Source organism: Osmia lignaria, chromosome 16, assembly GCF_051020975.1.
Source record: "Osmia lignaria lignaria isolate PbOS001 chromosome 16, iyOsmLign1, whole genome shotgun sequence".
Classification (NCBI taxonomy): domain Eukaryota; kingdom Metazoa; phylum Arthropoda; class Insecta; order Hymenoptera; family Megachilidae; genus Osmia; species Osmia lignaria.
The window spans coordinates 5,716,361-5,731,821 of NC_135047.1; the positions used below are offsets into that span (position 1 = coordinate 5,716,361).

Consider the following 15,461-nt stretch of genomic DNA (forward strand, 5'->3'; position numbering starts at 1 on the left):
CGAGTTTCCAATTTCGAGCTTCGAAAGATCGTCGGTTCCGCTCCATAATCACGGCTGTAATTTCAAACTTCTCCGCTGCTGCTTCGAAACGAGTTACGTCGATAAAGTGGTTCAACTAGCGCGGATTGCGTAAGTTATTCGAGTCGTTTGGCCGTCCGGTTTTCCTCCGGCTAAAATCGCCCGCCGTTCCGCGGCGAAGGAAAACGCAGAGGAGGGAAGGGTGGGAAACAAAAAAAAAAAAGGAAAAACAGGGAAAGAATCGCGTTTCGCGAACGTGAAACTTCGCCATCCGGCTGAATTAATACAAAAGAGTGCGAGAAAGTAGGTCCGCTGTGGGGTAGAAAGTCTTGAAACTCGACGAAAAGCTACAACAAAGCATCCCTGCATACTTCACAGGCCTGTTAATTAACAGACAGCTTTTCTGGGACACGGAATTTACAACGAGAATTCCCCTGGACTGCACGCTTAAGCGGAATATTATGAAATCCCTTATTCACTGGAAAATTTTCAGCCTGTTCGCGATGCCAGAAGCGCTCGTACGGACCGCTAAGCCGGTGGGGATCGGTTTATCTTGTTAAAATTTACCTATCCGCCTCTTGCCTGAAGCGTTACGTTCCCAACGAACTAACGCGATCCCAACGACGAAGAGCTTTAAACGACTGGCTGAACACGATATAATGCTGTACGATCGAGTCGAGTGCCGTCCTTAAGTGGCCCATCGAGTAACGTTGCAACCCTTACGTCATAATGGAGGTGTTTCGTCTTGGACGGATCCTGGTAAGCGGCTTTGTAACCGTTCGCTCGAAACTTTGAGACAAACCTCCCTCACCCGCGATCGCAAAGCGGCGATCACTTTTTAATCTACGATTTAATACCCGCCTTTGTGTGAAATTCAATTCGCGACGGATAATTTTGATGAATAATAATGCTTTTTCGAGATGGTACGAGCGCGGATAGTACATAGGAGAGCGGTTATCAATTGCAATTTGAAAGTTGCTAATTTTACGGCTTCGGAAGTTTGTAATTTTACTAGCTAGTGTAGAGTTATCAATAACAATTTGAAAGTTTGTAATTTTACACCGTAGATACATTAACAAAACTTCTCGGGTAAAGTGCTCCCCGTGAAAATAATTTGTTTCCTTTCAGAATTTTTCAACGAAAAGTACAGAACTCTTTTCGTCACCCAACGAATTGACAAGGTGATTCGTTAAAGCTATAAAACGCACAGAACCGCGATATAAATTTATGCGGGTTAATTTAAACAACAACATCGAGTTGAAAATTTGAAAATTATAGCGTTCAACGTAGCACGGTCCCGGAAATCGAATAATTTACCGAGACGACCAGCGAACTTCGTTCGAGAAACACAGGCAACGAAACCGTTCCCCCTGGGGTATTAATCAAGAAAATTGCACAAGTTTCCCAGTGGCACAAGGAAAAATGTAAACGAAGCGTTTATATCTCGCTTGTCTCGCGAATCTAACGAACAACATCCACGTGGCTTTACGTATTCCGCGATGAGAGAGTGTAAATAACGAAGTTGGCGTTACCTGGTGCCACGGCATTTCACGCGACCGTTAAACCCCGTTAATTACCGAACTACAACTGCGTTTACGTTGTTATTTCCATTACAAAGCGATACGACTTCATAATGCAGCATCAGACCGGGTCATTTTATCCCGCAAATGGCTGAACTTCCCGACCGGTCTGGTTTGCGCTCCGGCAGCCCGAAGCCGCATCCAAGAATTTCAAGTAGATTTATTAAATAACGAGGATCCTGCTGGACAGCGAACTTCCCGGACTCGTAAATTTACTTTAATTTCTTAGAGAAGCCGGAGGTCCGAGACAGCGGCCGGAATAAAAATAAAACAGCCTGCTTCCGGAGGTCAGTAACGAGCGTCTTACTTCAGACGAGAAAATACACAAGTTGCTCAAAAATTCTAGTTTCATTATCAAACTGAAAGGCTACATAAATCTTTGAAGTTAAGCTTCTCTGATTTTTAACTTTAATATTAAAAATCCAGAGTAAATAATGACTGAGCCATCTCGAGAAAGAAAGTACTGATTTTCCAGAGGCTTGATCCCTGATTAATGAATCGTCTCGACGATCAACCGGAATCAAATCGTAGGAGCTTCCTGCTGTCAATTAAGAGGATAAATGTTTCGATGTTAGATGATTTAACTGGAAGACGATTCTAACCGAGCCGAACTCCACGGGAAGAAGATACACTTCTAAGCTTGAACGTCTATTCGCTTTGGTAGCCACGTTCGTGGCAACTGTTTCTTTTCCGCTCGGATTTCAAGGGACATCCCTTTCCTTTTCTCATCTTCCTCTCCACTTTCTAGGCACGTGTTACCGTACACACGAGTCCTCTAGCTGAACTCAATTCGAATTTATCCCAGCGCGAAATCGCGTCGACTGAGAATCGACGCGTGTGCAGCTATAAACCGTTTTTCCGGAAGCGCATCGCCGATAACGTTTTTGCCGTACCATACACAGGACGGAAAATGCAATTCATCGAATCACCGCTATGAGGATCGTACAAATATTTAAACGTCAAAAATTCGATTTGAAATTGTCGGAAAATGGTGTTACCTTCCGCGCCAATCTGCCGTGTAGTCGCTTGTCATAAAAATGACGGCTTCTTTATGAAATTCAATATTCGCGAGAATTTTAGAACTTGACCTAATATTGAAAATACGCGCAAGTTATTGTTTCATTTATTTGAAAGGTGGCGAAAATAAATTTATAATTTATGACAGACGGAAAATGAACTCGGTAACAAGAACTCGAACGCGGCACGATTCCCAGTAATTGAGAATGTGTGCGGTGTAAGAACGATTTCCGGATTACAAGAAAAGCAGCCGTTTAATTATTTCTTGAATTGCACGGTACGGCGCCGTGACGTTTTCGCGTGGGTCGCGTCGACGGTGTAATTGAAAAGCTCAAAACTGTAATTACCGTGGCACGTAACTGTAACCCGCTTTCACACGTCACGTAATCGCATGAAAAGCGAGTTACGCTGGCTAAGAACCTCGCTTTCCCCGGTGCATCTGAACTAAAAGTCAGCCTGTCGTGTTCGCGGTGACATTTTAATAAGAACCCGTGTGCGTGACGATTAATCGAATAACTTACACTTTCCGACACTCCACGCATCACTTTGCTTCGTTACGATATTTACAAATTAAAAGCACCTTTCTTTTCTAACAAATTCTCGTTTCAACGTTAATTTAATTTGTCCTCTTTTACAATTTAGACAGGTAAGGGAGAAAATAAATTGGCTACAGCTTTCAATAGGACTTGAAAAGAAAGAAAAATGTAATTTTTATATGTGAAGGATACTGCAAAGAGATATAAAAAGAGAATTTAGGTCACAGTGACCTCGTTATCCAAAGAAGGGTTAAATTAATTATAGTTCATACTGAGATTTTCGTAGACAGAAATGAATAACAAATTAAATGACATTAAATATAATCGTAGAATCTCAGTTCCTCTGCCTCGTCTTATCAAGTGATAAGATTTCCATAAAATTTTTTAACAGAATTTCGCACGTTGCATAAGGCGGTAACTCGTTAAAACGACGTCCAGGAAGTTCTTCGCGACTCGGGGCTAAGTATTCTGTTCAAAGTTTGCTTATTAACCGTGCTCACAATCATCTAACATAATAGTAGCGTATTCAGAGGTAGCTAGTCCCTGACTTTGTTCTGTGAGAAAATCGAATCTCCGCCGGATGCACGGTTATCCCGTGTGGCTGCGGCTGAAAGCGCTTCAGACAATTTCCGGCAACAGCAGACTTCCTGTTACGCTCACCTTCTACCCCTTAGAGAGACCTCTCTACCTTTCTCTTAACTTGTACTTTTTTTCTTTCTTTCACCTAGCATCGAGTACACCGAGATATCCGGCTAGTGTCCAAGGGAATAAAAACCGTTTCGCCATCGTGAAAAGCGTTTACATTATTCATGGGGAACCTTCGCATCGCTACTTTTCTGCCCTCTGTTCCCTATCTCCTATCGAAGGCAACGAGAATCTCGATAGCAAGACTCGATCGTCATGGTTTAAATAAATGAAACGCAGGTACTTTGGGTTATGGTGAACTAAAGAAGAAAAGAACTTGAGGATATCTATAAGTTATTGGGAGTTAATAAAAGATGGGTCACTTTCAGAAAATCATTATAGATCCATTTGATAATTCTTAGAGTTAGATCACAAGGGCAGAAAAGAAAATTTTCCGGAAAATCGACTAAAAACCTAATAGTTTCGAATTAAAATGTTTGAAAGAAAAATACAAAATATGCTAATTTGAATATTCCAGTCAATTATATAAATAATCCTCATTAGTATTTAAAATCAAACACCCGACCTAACAAGATACCCTTTTCACACCTCAGAGTAATCCTTTAACCCTTCAATTCCTCCCCATTATCTTACAGCTGGCAGTCGTCAAGTTCTCTCGAGGAATAAATGAAAAAGCAGTGGAAAACGAATGGTCGCGATCGAAACGTAATCGTCGTCGATGTTCATGCTGTTTGCACGGTTGCTAATGAGTACGGCGTGTGCCACCTGGCCGCCGTGTAATTACTCACGGGATTGGTCGTGGCCACGTTTAATCGTCGCCCACAAATCGACGACCTGTTAATGGAGAATAGTATAAACGACGGAGTAAATGTTGGAACCGGTATTTCGTACGCGTCCGGAATTACACGCACCCTGCCGTGTACACGCTCGAAACATCCGGATTATCGTTTGTCGACCAACGATAATTCTTTCACGGCGACCGATTTCGTCGGAAACGATTTATCGTTTTGGAACGATTACGAAGATCGCGTTTCGCGATTAACGCGAATCACCGTTCCACGATTATTTCAACTTGGACGCGTTATACGCGTTGCACTTTCGATTACTTTCCGTGTTTTCATTTCCCGCGGTTTTTGTCTTTCTTTTTTCAATTACCAGAGTTAATTTCCTTTTCAGACCACGAGCCAGCATCGATGGACCCGGCAAACACCGCGCGCCTTGATTTGCAACGAGAAAAGCGTTCCTGGCTTGTTATGTTTTAATTAAACTCCACTGAAAACCAGGTTAATTCCGTGATCGTTTCGATAAAGCTGATCAGCGAAATTATATCCGTGCGATATTCCCCCGGAAAGCAAATAATTTTCATATTTTTCGACTGTTTCTTCTGCTCATTAAATTCGGTGCATCGTATGCGATCCGATATGCGGCTATCAATTTTCATGATCGATCCGGGGTAACGCGAAAAAGCTCGTAACGAGACGAAGGAAGAAAATGCTCTGTTGCGGAAAGTTAACGAAGGGAAACAGTCTCGCGGAGGAGATAGCATTTTCCGGGACACGGTATCGCGTAAAAGTTGGAAGATTCGGGTTATCGTCCTCGCGGGTTCTTGCGTTACGGCACGACCGCGCTTGAGAACGATGTTTTCCTTCCATTATGCTTAATTGGACGGTACACATTTTCAGCGGAAAGGACCGGAACTCTGCTAACCGAAATCGCCCTGAGCGTCGCAACTTTTCAACGGCCCAATACGTTGCTCGAACTTCAACAACTATGCGAATGGGTTGAGAAGAAAGTTAAAAAGTTACTCTGAAAATTAGAAGCACAATCAGTTGAATGAAACAAAATTTTAATTCATTCAACTAACAATAAGTTCCTTTCTTTTTCTATATTCCAGTCCGTAGTTTTTGGATATTGCATTATGCATCACGATCGACTACACGCGAGTCAGGTGCCAAATAATCGAATCATGTGTTCTCGTAACGCGTGTCACTTCGACTACCCCTGCATTTTGCCGAGAAGATATTCCAGGGGTGAAGGTAACCAGGATCGTAAAAGTGAATTACATAGAATCGCGAGAGAAAAGTACGGGTCGAACAAAGGCGCCGACATTCGGTCATGTTTCTCCGTCATATCGTAAAAACGTAGTAAAGGGAGAACATTGGAACGACCATCCTTGTTGGTTGAAACGAAAAAGGGTTCATTGCCCGAATGAAATCGTCGATGAGAGGATCCGCAGACGAATTCTATGAGCAGTTTACAGGCGAATCACCAACTCCTCTAAAATAAGGTGGATAATACGCGATGATCCTCCAAGGATAATTAATAAATTTTGATTAACAAAGGTATTAAACTTTTCACTTTGGAGGAGGCTTGCAAATGATTCATACTCAGAATGATACTTTGAGTGAATAAAAATCTCCTTTACAGGTTAAATCAACACGAAGGAAATCCCATTCATAAATTAGGAAAATTTCCCAGGTCGCATCCGATGTACCTGTTCCATTTTTTAAATGAAGATTTGTCAATGAGATTGTCTTTAGCGGTGAATTCATGGAACATCGCCAAGCTTCGATCCATGGAATTACAAACTATAGGTGTGATTCGGTCGTTTTACTCGTTGCTTGCCAGCGGCCACGGTAACATATATGTTTGTCGCTAATAATTCGGCTTAATGAATTGGGAGCTTGATGCAATAATTAGTTCACCGCTGATGATGCCCGGCGAAAATAATTATCGTGCACCGCGGCGTTCCTGTAACCGATTAATAATTTCGACCCATCACGTTTCGACGGGTTTCCCCCTGTCACTGCGATAACTATTCCTAAACCATTTGATCATGTAATTGTATTCGTTTCATTTGCTGGAGTCGTGTCGAACCGATCGGTATCGTGGTAATTAATACCGCCAGATGGCATTAATGATGTTTAGTTTCGATGAATCAAAAGAAAATTATTTATCGAACAATAAAAGGAACGAAATGTAAAAAAATATTAAATCACCTTTTGTGTTAAAAATACCTCGCATGAAATAACAGTATTAAAGTTTTCTCGCAACATCGATGAAAGTAAAACAATGAGGAAACTGACACAGGAAATCTGTAGGTAAGGAACTCTAAGTCTATTTTCCCTGTCGAGGCGAGACATGAACTTTGAAAATAGTTTCTACGAGGCTTGAAATCTCTGGAAACTGGGAATTTGCTATACAAGGAAGAAAATTCTATGCAAGTTGAATTACATTCGTAGTGTTCCCTGTTAGTAAGCCATTAAATATGGAGCAACTTGGATCAAAACACCTTAACATTCGAGAAATATATTTTCTTTTGATTTCCTTATAAAAAGAATCTCCATTTTAAAACCGCAATTACCTCAAATATAATAAGCAGTAAATTATGATAGAAATGGTCAGCCACTGCCTGCTTACCTAATTTAATCGTACCGAAGTTGCAGAGCAGGTGAACCATACAAGCTTAATTGCGAGATTAACAAACGTGAAAGAAACACTCACCACGCTTGGAGGCGTGAAAACTATCCTGCGGCTTTATTTGCTCAATCTGGGCGCTGAGACGAGACTTGGGAAGGATGTCTCGGTTGGCGTTGATCTTTTCTACGGCATAACGAAAGGCCACTTCCTGTTTGTCGTCCGACGGATGAAACAGCCCACCTGGGAAATCACACATCCATATTAAAGAACCACTTTGACGAGACTCGGGCAAGTATTCCTTACATTTTGTCGTCAAACCACGCATCGTCTTATTTTTTTATTTCTTTAACCACACCTCTACTTTCCTCGCTTTGAAAAAATATTAGAACTCAGAGACATCAAATATAAAATATTCTTTGTCCTATTTCTAACAAGGAAACAATTGCACATGTTCTAAATTGTTAGACGATCGTTTGTCCATTCACGTTTTGAGGAACAACCGAAGCGAAAGACTGTAATGGTCAATATACCAAAAGTTTCTCAATTGTTACCGTTTGATCGACGACTTTCTGACAAATAACAATAGGTTGTTAACGTAGATCGTTAAGTTGTTTTTTCTGAACCAGATGTTCCACCAAAAACGCAGTGAATTGAACTGTTAATATGCAATGAATGTGAGGGAGAATATCGTTCCCTTAAAAATAGACAAGAAAGAAAAAACAGAGAAGTTAAAACTTTCAGTACTATTATGTAGCCGCAATGAAATGGTTGAGGAAAAGTTAAGAATTTAAGAACACGCTGATACGCCGCTTTGAAATTATGATTCGTTTGAGGGATCCGGAGGCTGGAGGAAAGTTGCAACGTGGGTTATTTAATAACACACGGTACTTACGTTCCCGTGGAAAAAGAAAATTTCCGATGAATAATTCACGCGACGCGAAACGTCCGACGAGCCACAGCTAAGAACCGCGTTCGCTCGACCACGTAAACGTCCAAGAAGTTGGATCGTTCGAGAGGGTATCGAGCGTATCCCGTGCTTCTCGAATTCTCTGCCGCTACGAATTGGCGTCATAAATTGATTTTAATCTCGCTCGCGTCATAAAGTAACCGGGCGAACAGCTGCGCCAGCTTGGCTTAACAATTTATAGACCTTACACCCGATAGATTTATGTATCTCGCTAAGGGAGAGGTAAAATGCGGGGACAAATCAAGTACGATCGGTGTTATTTGGATGGAGCAGGGAAATAGTCGTAGACAATTAGAAAAAGAAATCAGACGAGTGGAACGAAGTGTTACTAGTCAGAAAAGTGGTATAAGGACTGTTAGAGTCGGCTAAGTAGAGTAGGGGTGCCGATGGTCAGACAAGTGGAATGGAAACGGTTGTTGATAGCTGAGCAAGTAGAATAGGATTATTGATAGTCACACAAGGAAATTATGACACTGATAGCCATGGATAAGTAAAATAAGATATGCTATAATTAGGGGTGGACATGGACTGGTAGGAATTTGAAGCCTAATTAATTATAATTAGAGCCTGTAATATACAAGAGACCTCGTTATACCCCTGGCTATAATTACAATTAAACAAAATACCATTGTCTCATTTTATAATTTAAACTTCTCAAATTCTATCATGCAAAATTAATTAAATATCAATGGTGTCGAAAATTATTGGTAATTTTTGTTTCCTTTAATTATTCAACTGTAATTAAAACACTGAACAAATTACAAGGTAAAAATTTAATTACCAAAGGGAAATAAAATTTGAGTAGAAGCATATATAAACTAATTGATCGCATAAATTAAAAATTCATCCGTTTGAAAATATTGTTCGCTTAATTGCAAAACGATGAGATTATATATGGACATAAAAAGCACGATAATAACGATCGATGTATAAAAAAGTGGGGTATGCGAGCGAGTGGTGCTCGTAACTCTATTTCGTCGGTCGATCGACTCTGAAGATCGCACATTTCCCCTCTCTCTCTCTTTCCATCACTTTTTTGATAACTTCTTGCCATTTGCAGAATTAATAGAGCCTGAATATTCATTGATTGTTAATGAATTATTTCGTGCTATCCTCTCGTGCTCGACGACTCTCGACAGCGGAACAAAATCCGTAAATTAATATCGCTTCGATACGTCGGACGTGTATCCGGCTAACGTTGTACACAAAACGCCGCGTTTAATTACCAGCGCGAGAAATTTCCAGTCAATTGTACACCAAACAGCACGAAACAAGACTGGCAAACGACGTAGAACTTCAATTTCGACAGTGTATCCGTTGAAATCGCTGAAGAATTATTGAAAACTGATCATTCGTTCCACTTTCGATATCGTTGACGCACGGGTGGGTAAAAAATTGTTTATTGGATAAACGAGAAAAACAACTTTCAATGAATTGACGTCAGTTTTTATTCAAATATCGATGCGTGTCATTAAAGACACAGATACCAGAATAAATACACCTGAAGGTAGATACTCGTTCGTATGGTATTGTTGTTACCAGACTACAACATTAAGCTGCAAATAGTTACTATTGTATGTTCAAGCCATAACACTGTCCTAACGTATCGCTTTAACGCGAAGTTTACGCGTATAACATTACATACATTCTCCAGATTCCAAGAACAGACGTTCCTGGCTTTGTGCTACCTGTCTGACTATACGCGACTGTTACTACTTGCTCAGCGCCTACGCTATTAGACGCGGTATTTTGAGGAACGTCGTGTGGTTACGAGAACCCTGTCTGTTCGAGCTTTGATTTCAGCGTCTCGTAATTAGGCTTCGATCATGAGTTAAGTACATGATGCAAATTTAAAGAAAATTAACGCTTCGAGGACCCTGATATTCATGATTTCAGTATAACGAATTTTTATACATTATTAACTATCCTTTCGAAATATCTATTAAATTGACAGATGTGGTGAAACTAGATAAGCATTCAGTGTTGGTAATCCCTAGTATTAACTACATCGAAACTAATAGGATCTGAAAATAGTTAAATTATGCAACAGAAAATTGATCCGATAATCAATCGATTTCACAGATTTCAATTATATTCGAACAGCATCAGCTTAATTTCACTCGAATCATATTCAACTATTATCACGGTTAATGAAAACGCGCATCAGATTTGGTGGATTACACGATCACCGCTTTAATCATCCCCCGTCTCCAATAATAGTTACCTTAAATCGCCCACTGGCGAAACGGTCTCGATATCATGGAAAGATGTATCGATTACAATTTCATCGTCACAACGTCATCTGGCGTTAAAGGTTAACGGTTGAAACGTGATAAAAAAGCGAGGAAAGCAGGGAGAAAAAGAAAGCGAAGAAGTCTTTTAACCCGAGAAGGGAGACTGGAAAGATACTCACCTATCCTAATGATATCAGGAAGAGCCGCGGCGTGGGCGGCGAGGAGCGCCAGCAGGAGCCACCTCGCAGCCATTTCCGGTTCCGGTCCGCCACACCGCCTCCCCGTGTGCCCCCCCGCGGGAGCCTGCGCCTCTCTTCTGCCGTAGGGACTCACACCGCTGGAAAACAAGATGGGAAGGTGAGTTCATTAAAATGCACCACGCAAACCTTCGCGTCCGGCCTGAATATATCCTCTGGCTGAAGCATGGGGTTCGCGTTTCTGACGTTGACACCGTAACGACCGGCCTGGCACGGATTAGAAGTCGACGCCGGCGTCGTTCAACTCGTTGTCATCGAACGGAAAACGGGCCAAGAGATAATGAAGTAATGGCATAATTCAAAGTTCGCCGAGGTAATGGCGCGGTTCGAACTTTCTAAGTGGCCTTATCAACATCCTCAGTATTCAACAGAGGATATTTTTAATGTATTCGAAATCGGAACGAAACAAATTTCATTTGTTGAAACGACTATCCAAGGGTTAATCCCGTTTCCGAGTATCGCGAATAACGAAGTGTTCGTTGATATGCAGAGAGCTCGTCCATTAAATCGCTCCACGTTGAAGGAATTTCATTCTTTCCAGGAGCTTTGCCGTGGAAAGGCTTGCTTTCGTAGCTCCATGCAAAAAAGGAGAAGAAAAAGGTGTCACGTAGCAACAGACCCGACGATACCGAAGAATAAGTAAGATAGCACGAAATAAAACCGGCGGAAATAAAAGCAACGACAAGCGCTTTTTCTAAGCAGGCAGCTCGAGGGTGTTTTCACGCGTACACCCTCGCCAACACACGCTTACAACACCGTTGCCTGCACAATACTCGTTCATAGTGAGAAAGACGCAGTCGGGGTCGGTAACGTATCCTGAACCGAATAGAATGAAAGCTCTGAATGCAATGGAAAATTTACAAAAAAATAAGAAAGATTTTTCATTAATTCTACCTGCAGTCAAATTTTTCCACGTAACTGTAAAATCTCTGGCAATATTTTTGCACAATCTACAATGTTACATTTCCGAACAATCATTTTCAATTTTTTTTTTTTTTTTTTTTTTGCGTGCACGAGTCAGGATTTCCGATACGTCGATAGCGCGGGACAGAAATTATGGGAAACTCTGTAACGAGGCAATTGTATTCAAAAAGAATAAATACGCACACGTTAAAGATAAACTAAAACGAGAATCAAAGCCGTAGATTGATTTTTTTCTGGGTGATATTTTGTTTTCCAGAGAATAAGCACGAAAAATTGGACGAATACACGTACCATTGAACACGACTTTATTTGTCTACTCTCTGCTGTGAATTGATATCTCTGTTTGTGTTCCTTTTTTATTACGGATTACTAGTCGACATTTGTAATAGATTCCGACAGATTTGGAAAAATGAAACTTATGAAAATAATCCTTTGATGGCAGTATTCTGTAACTGATATCGTTTGACGAACATTGACAGACGAATAAAATAACTGGAGTGACAAGAGCGAATAATTCCACGATATTTTTGTTTGCAATTCAATAAATAGAATAGATTTGTTAAATTCTAAAAAATAATGGAAAAATTTGACTTTAGAAATCTCTAAATTATTTCTTTTTTAAATATTAAGGGATGAAAATTTCAAGTTATGCATCAAAGGAAACTCATTGGCGCGCAATCAAGTATTCAATTGTAAGTACTCCAAGACACTCGTCTTCGACCAATTTCCTCGCCTCGACAGCCAATTCCCTTTCTGCATAATTTATCATTCTCTCTTCTGATTCTTTCCCTTTTCGAGTGGTGTGCAGTGAATGGCGTATCTCGTTCACCGAAACACACTCGTAAATTTTCAATGCATAGGCAAGCATCGAACGATCAATGATATACGTTCGTCCGGCGATCACGTACCGAGAGTTCCAACGCGTCGTTATCGTAAATTTGAAAATTAGTGAATCCGACATCGCAAATCTATCGTAAAACACAAACTAAAAATTTGGTTTATAATTACCGAAAACTGATTAAAAAGAAAAAATCAAGATAATTATTTTTCCTTTTCAAGACCTCTCAGAGATGTTAAAAAATAAATGATGAAAATATTATAATTTAAATCATGTGTACCTCTTTGAACTAATAAATGTAGAAGTGTTTTAAAAGCAAAATTGCTAAACACTGTCACGATCCAAGATGATTGACGTTTTACATATTACACAGAGAGGTAATCTAAACCTGTCTGTTCAAAAAGATTGCTGAAATGTCTACGAGGTATCGTGATCAATCATTTCATTGTGAGTGCCTTAAAGTTCCTTTCAGAACCCCTGTGGATAGACACTTGATGAACAGCCAAAAATAATAATATAAAAATCTTTCAACACCTTTGACACATTTATTAAAATTTAATGTTTGAAACAATTTCCCCAATCAAGTAACGTTAGATGTCTAGTTTAATCACAAATAATTATGCGGCTCATCATTATTACAGCAACGAAATCACAGCTGTCATCAAAATCCAGACAATGAATTAGATTCGAACGAGGCATGACTTTAATCCACGCGTAACAAATGAGCCAATTATCAGCCAATTTTCCGCGTGACCTTTCGCATAATTTATCGATTTTCTATAGGCATTTCCGGTGTTCTTCGTTGAAACTGAGGCCACATTGTTTCGCATCCTCGAAATTTCTAATAAACGCTGGAAGAATTTCAAATTTCCAATATCCTTCCACTTATTCTCTTGTTAAAACTCAGTAAAAAGACAAGGTTTACTTATAGAATGACCAAAGAATTATTAAACGAAATAGTTATTCAAGAAAATCAGTGGAAAGCGTTAATTCGAAATTCCTAACAGCTAACGCACATTCTCCATTGATTTTCCTCCTTTCCCAGAAATTAGCAACATCAACACCTGAATATTTGCGGCCAGATAGGTGGTTGCACTTACGTAGATGCACCCTGGGAGCTAGTTACGGTTCGAACAACTTAGCAGAGCTCGTTGCCAGGCGAAAGAAAGGAACTGGATGAAGGAAAGAGGAGTTCAGCAGGGCCAGTTCCGACACTGGAGTCGTTCGGAGGTGTGGACTGAATTTTAATGAATCTCCTTTGCCTTTGTACGTTAAGCTCCTCGCGAATCCTATCCCGTGGGGCGTGGGTGCATGAAATTTTTATGAAAACACGGATCGTTCACCTCCACCCTCCCTACTTTCTTCCTTCTTTTCTTCTTTCCTGAAGAAGACACTGCGACTATTCGTCACAACTCGCTAAGATATTGTTTTTGCTTTACAAGCTTTTGGTTTGAAAAATATTGTCAAAAAAAAACAAATCAATTAATCTCTTAATTTATGATAGAATGTTTCATTCATAATTACTCGATTACCGAATAAAAGCTTGTTGAAAGTATTTTTGTTTCAATTTTCCTGTTTACTTCCCACATCTTTTCCTGTTTTCTTTTATTTCACTTTAGTCTAACAGTTTCCTTTTTCGTTCACGAATAAAATCGATTTTACTTGGGGACAGAGGTTTCTCGCCCGCGTAAGTACTTCCCTCCCAACAATAGACGGTTCCCGAGTCGTAGACTTCCCTTTCCTTGGAAAACGTATCGCCCTTCGCACGAATTTCCCTACGCTTCCACTATCCTTCCATTCCCGTTTGCATCTCAACTCTCTGACGATGACGCTGAAATCGCTTTTCCTTCCGGCGACTTGCTTCTCACAATGAGTTACTCGGCGACGAACAGAGAATAAAAGCAACGCGCCGAGCTTTTCACCGTGACGTCACGAAATGTCCAATAATTTTAACAGTTTCGAAAGCTTCGAAAGTTTCATTGATTGGAGTTTCGATATTTTCAGATATTTTGAAAGATAGTTGAAAGAATATTTTTCTAACTAATCACCCGTTTTTTACGATCCTTCAAACTTTGCGCTTTTATACATTTGTTTATTCACTTTTTATTCGTTCGTGGAAAATAATTACCATTCAGCTGCTCGGAGATTTTCAGTTCGTGCGTCAACGGCAAATGGCGCAAGGATTTACAGGATTCGTAATCGTGCATTTGCGTAATCCCCGAAAGCCGGCTGCTTCATCTCTTTGCTGATGAATAAACGAAAAAAAAACCTATCCTCTAACAGCGTTCAAATAACAAAACATGTTCAACATTAATAACCTGCACTCCTCGAATCGCAAATATTACAAAATATTTCTGTACTCTGCATTTGAAAAAATTAAATGGCGCTTCGAAATGAGACTCAACAATTTACTAATGGCACTGGTAGAAGTTTCAACTACTTCGTACCACATTTTTATTATAACCTTTTAATGAAGCTTCAAACGAACTACCTTTGTGTAAGATATGAAATGCACCAAAGTGCAGTCCATTGAGAATGAGTATGACCTTTAATTAAGGAGTGGTGTAATCAAGAGATTACAAATGAATACACATGTGGGTATACGGTCGATGATGAAAAAAATAAATTGAAAAAGGTGTGTACGAGGTGTGTGTTATTTTAAAATAACTTAATGAACCATGTACCTCAGAAATGTTATTACTTTCGTTTATAAGAAATTTTGATAATTTCTCCGGAATTTTCACACGACCCTTCGATTATTCGCAACGATCGTTTACAGAAAGCGTAGAAAATGATTTCCATCCACACGGACAAGCCACGAGATAAAGATCCACGCGTTCACTATAATTTACGTAACAGTTGCGCAAGTCCGCCGCAATAGAGGGCAGAGCAAAGTGGAAAACGTTGAATTGAGCGAGCCATCTGAATATGTATGAAGTCAAAAATCAGTCGCACAGAACGGAATTTACGAGTCGAATAAACCGCAAAGCTGCCTGGACGACTGTTGAGGGGTACCTACGAACTA

General features: G+C 40.1%; 1 protein-coding gene across 10 annotated transcripts in view; it reads right to left on the reverse strand.

Annotated features, from left to right (window-relative positions):
* KaiR1D (Kainate-type ionotropic glutamate receptor subunit 1D) overlaps positions 1–15,461 on the reverse strand; it is a 168,464-nt gene that overhangs the window by 99,320 nt on the left and 53,683 nt on the right. For all 10 annotated transcript variants that reach the window (XM_034317627.2, XM_076692912.1, XM_034317629.2 and 7 more), the window contains exons 2-3: positions 10,597–10,754; positions 7,301–7,456 (exon numbers count right to left, since the gene is read on the reverse strand). In XM_034317627.2, coding sequence (XP_034173518.1) covers positions 7,301–7,456; positions 10,597–10,669 — 229 coding nt within the window. In that variant the 5' untranslated portion in view covers positions 10,670–10,754. The remainder of the gene's footprint in view (positions 1–7,300; positions 7,457–10,596; positions 10,755–15,461) is intronic.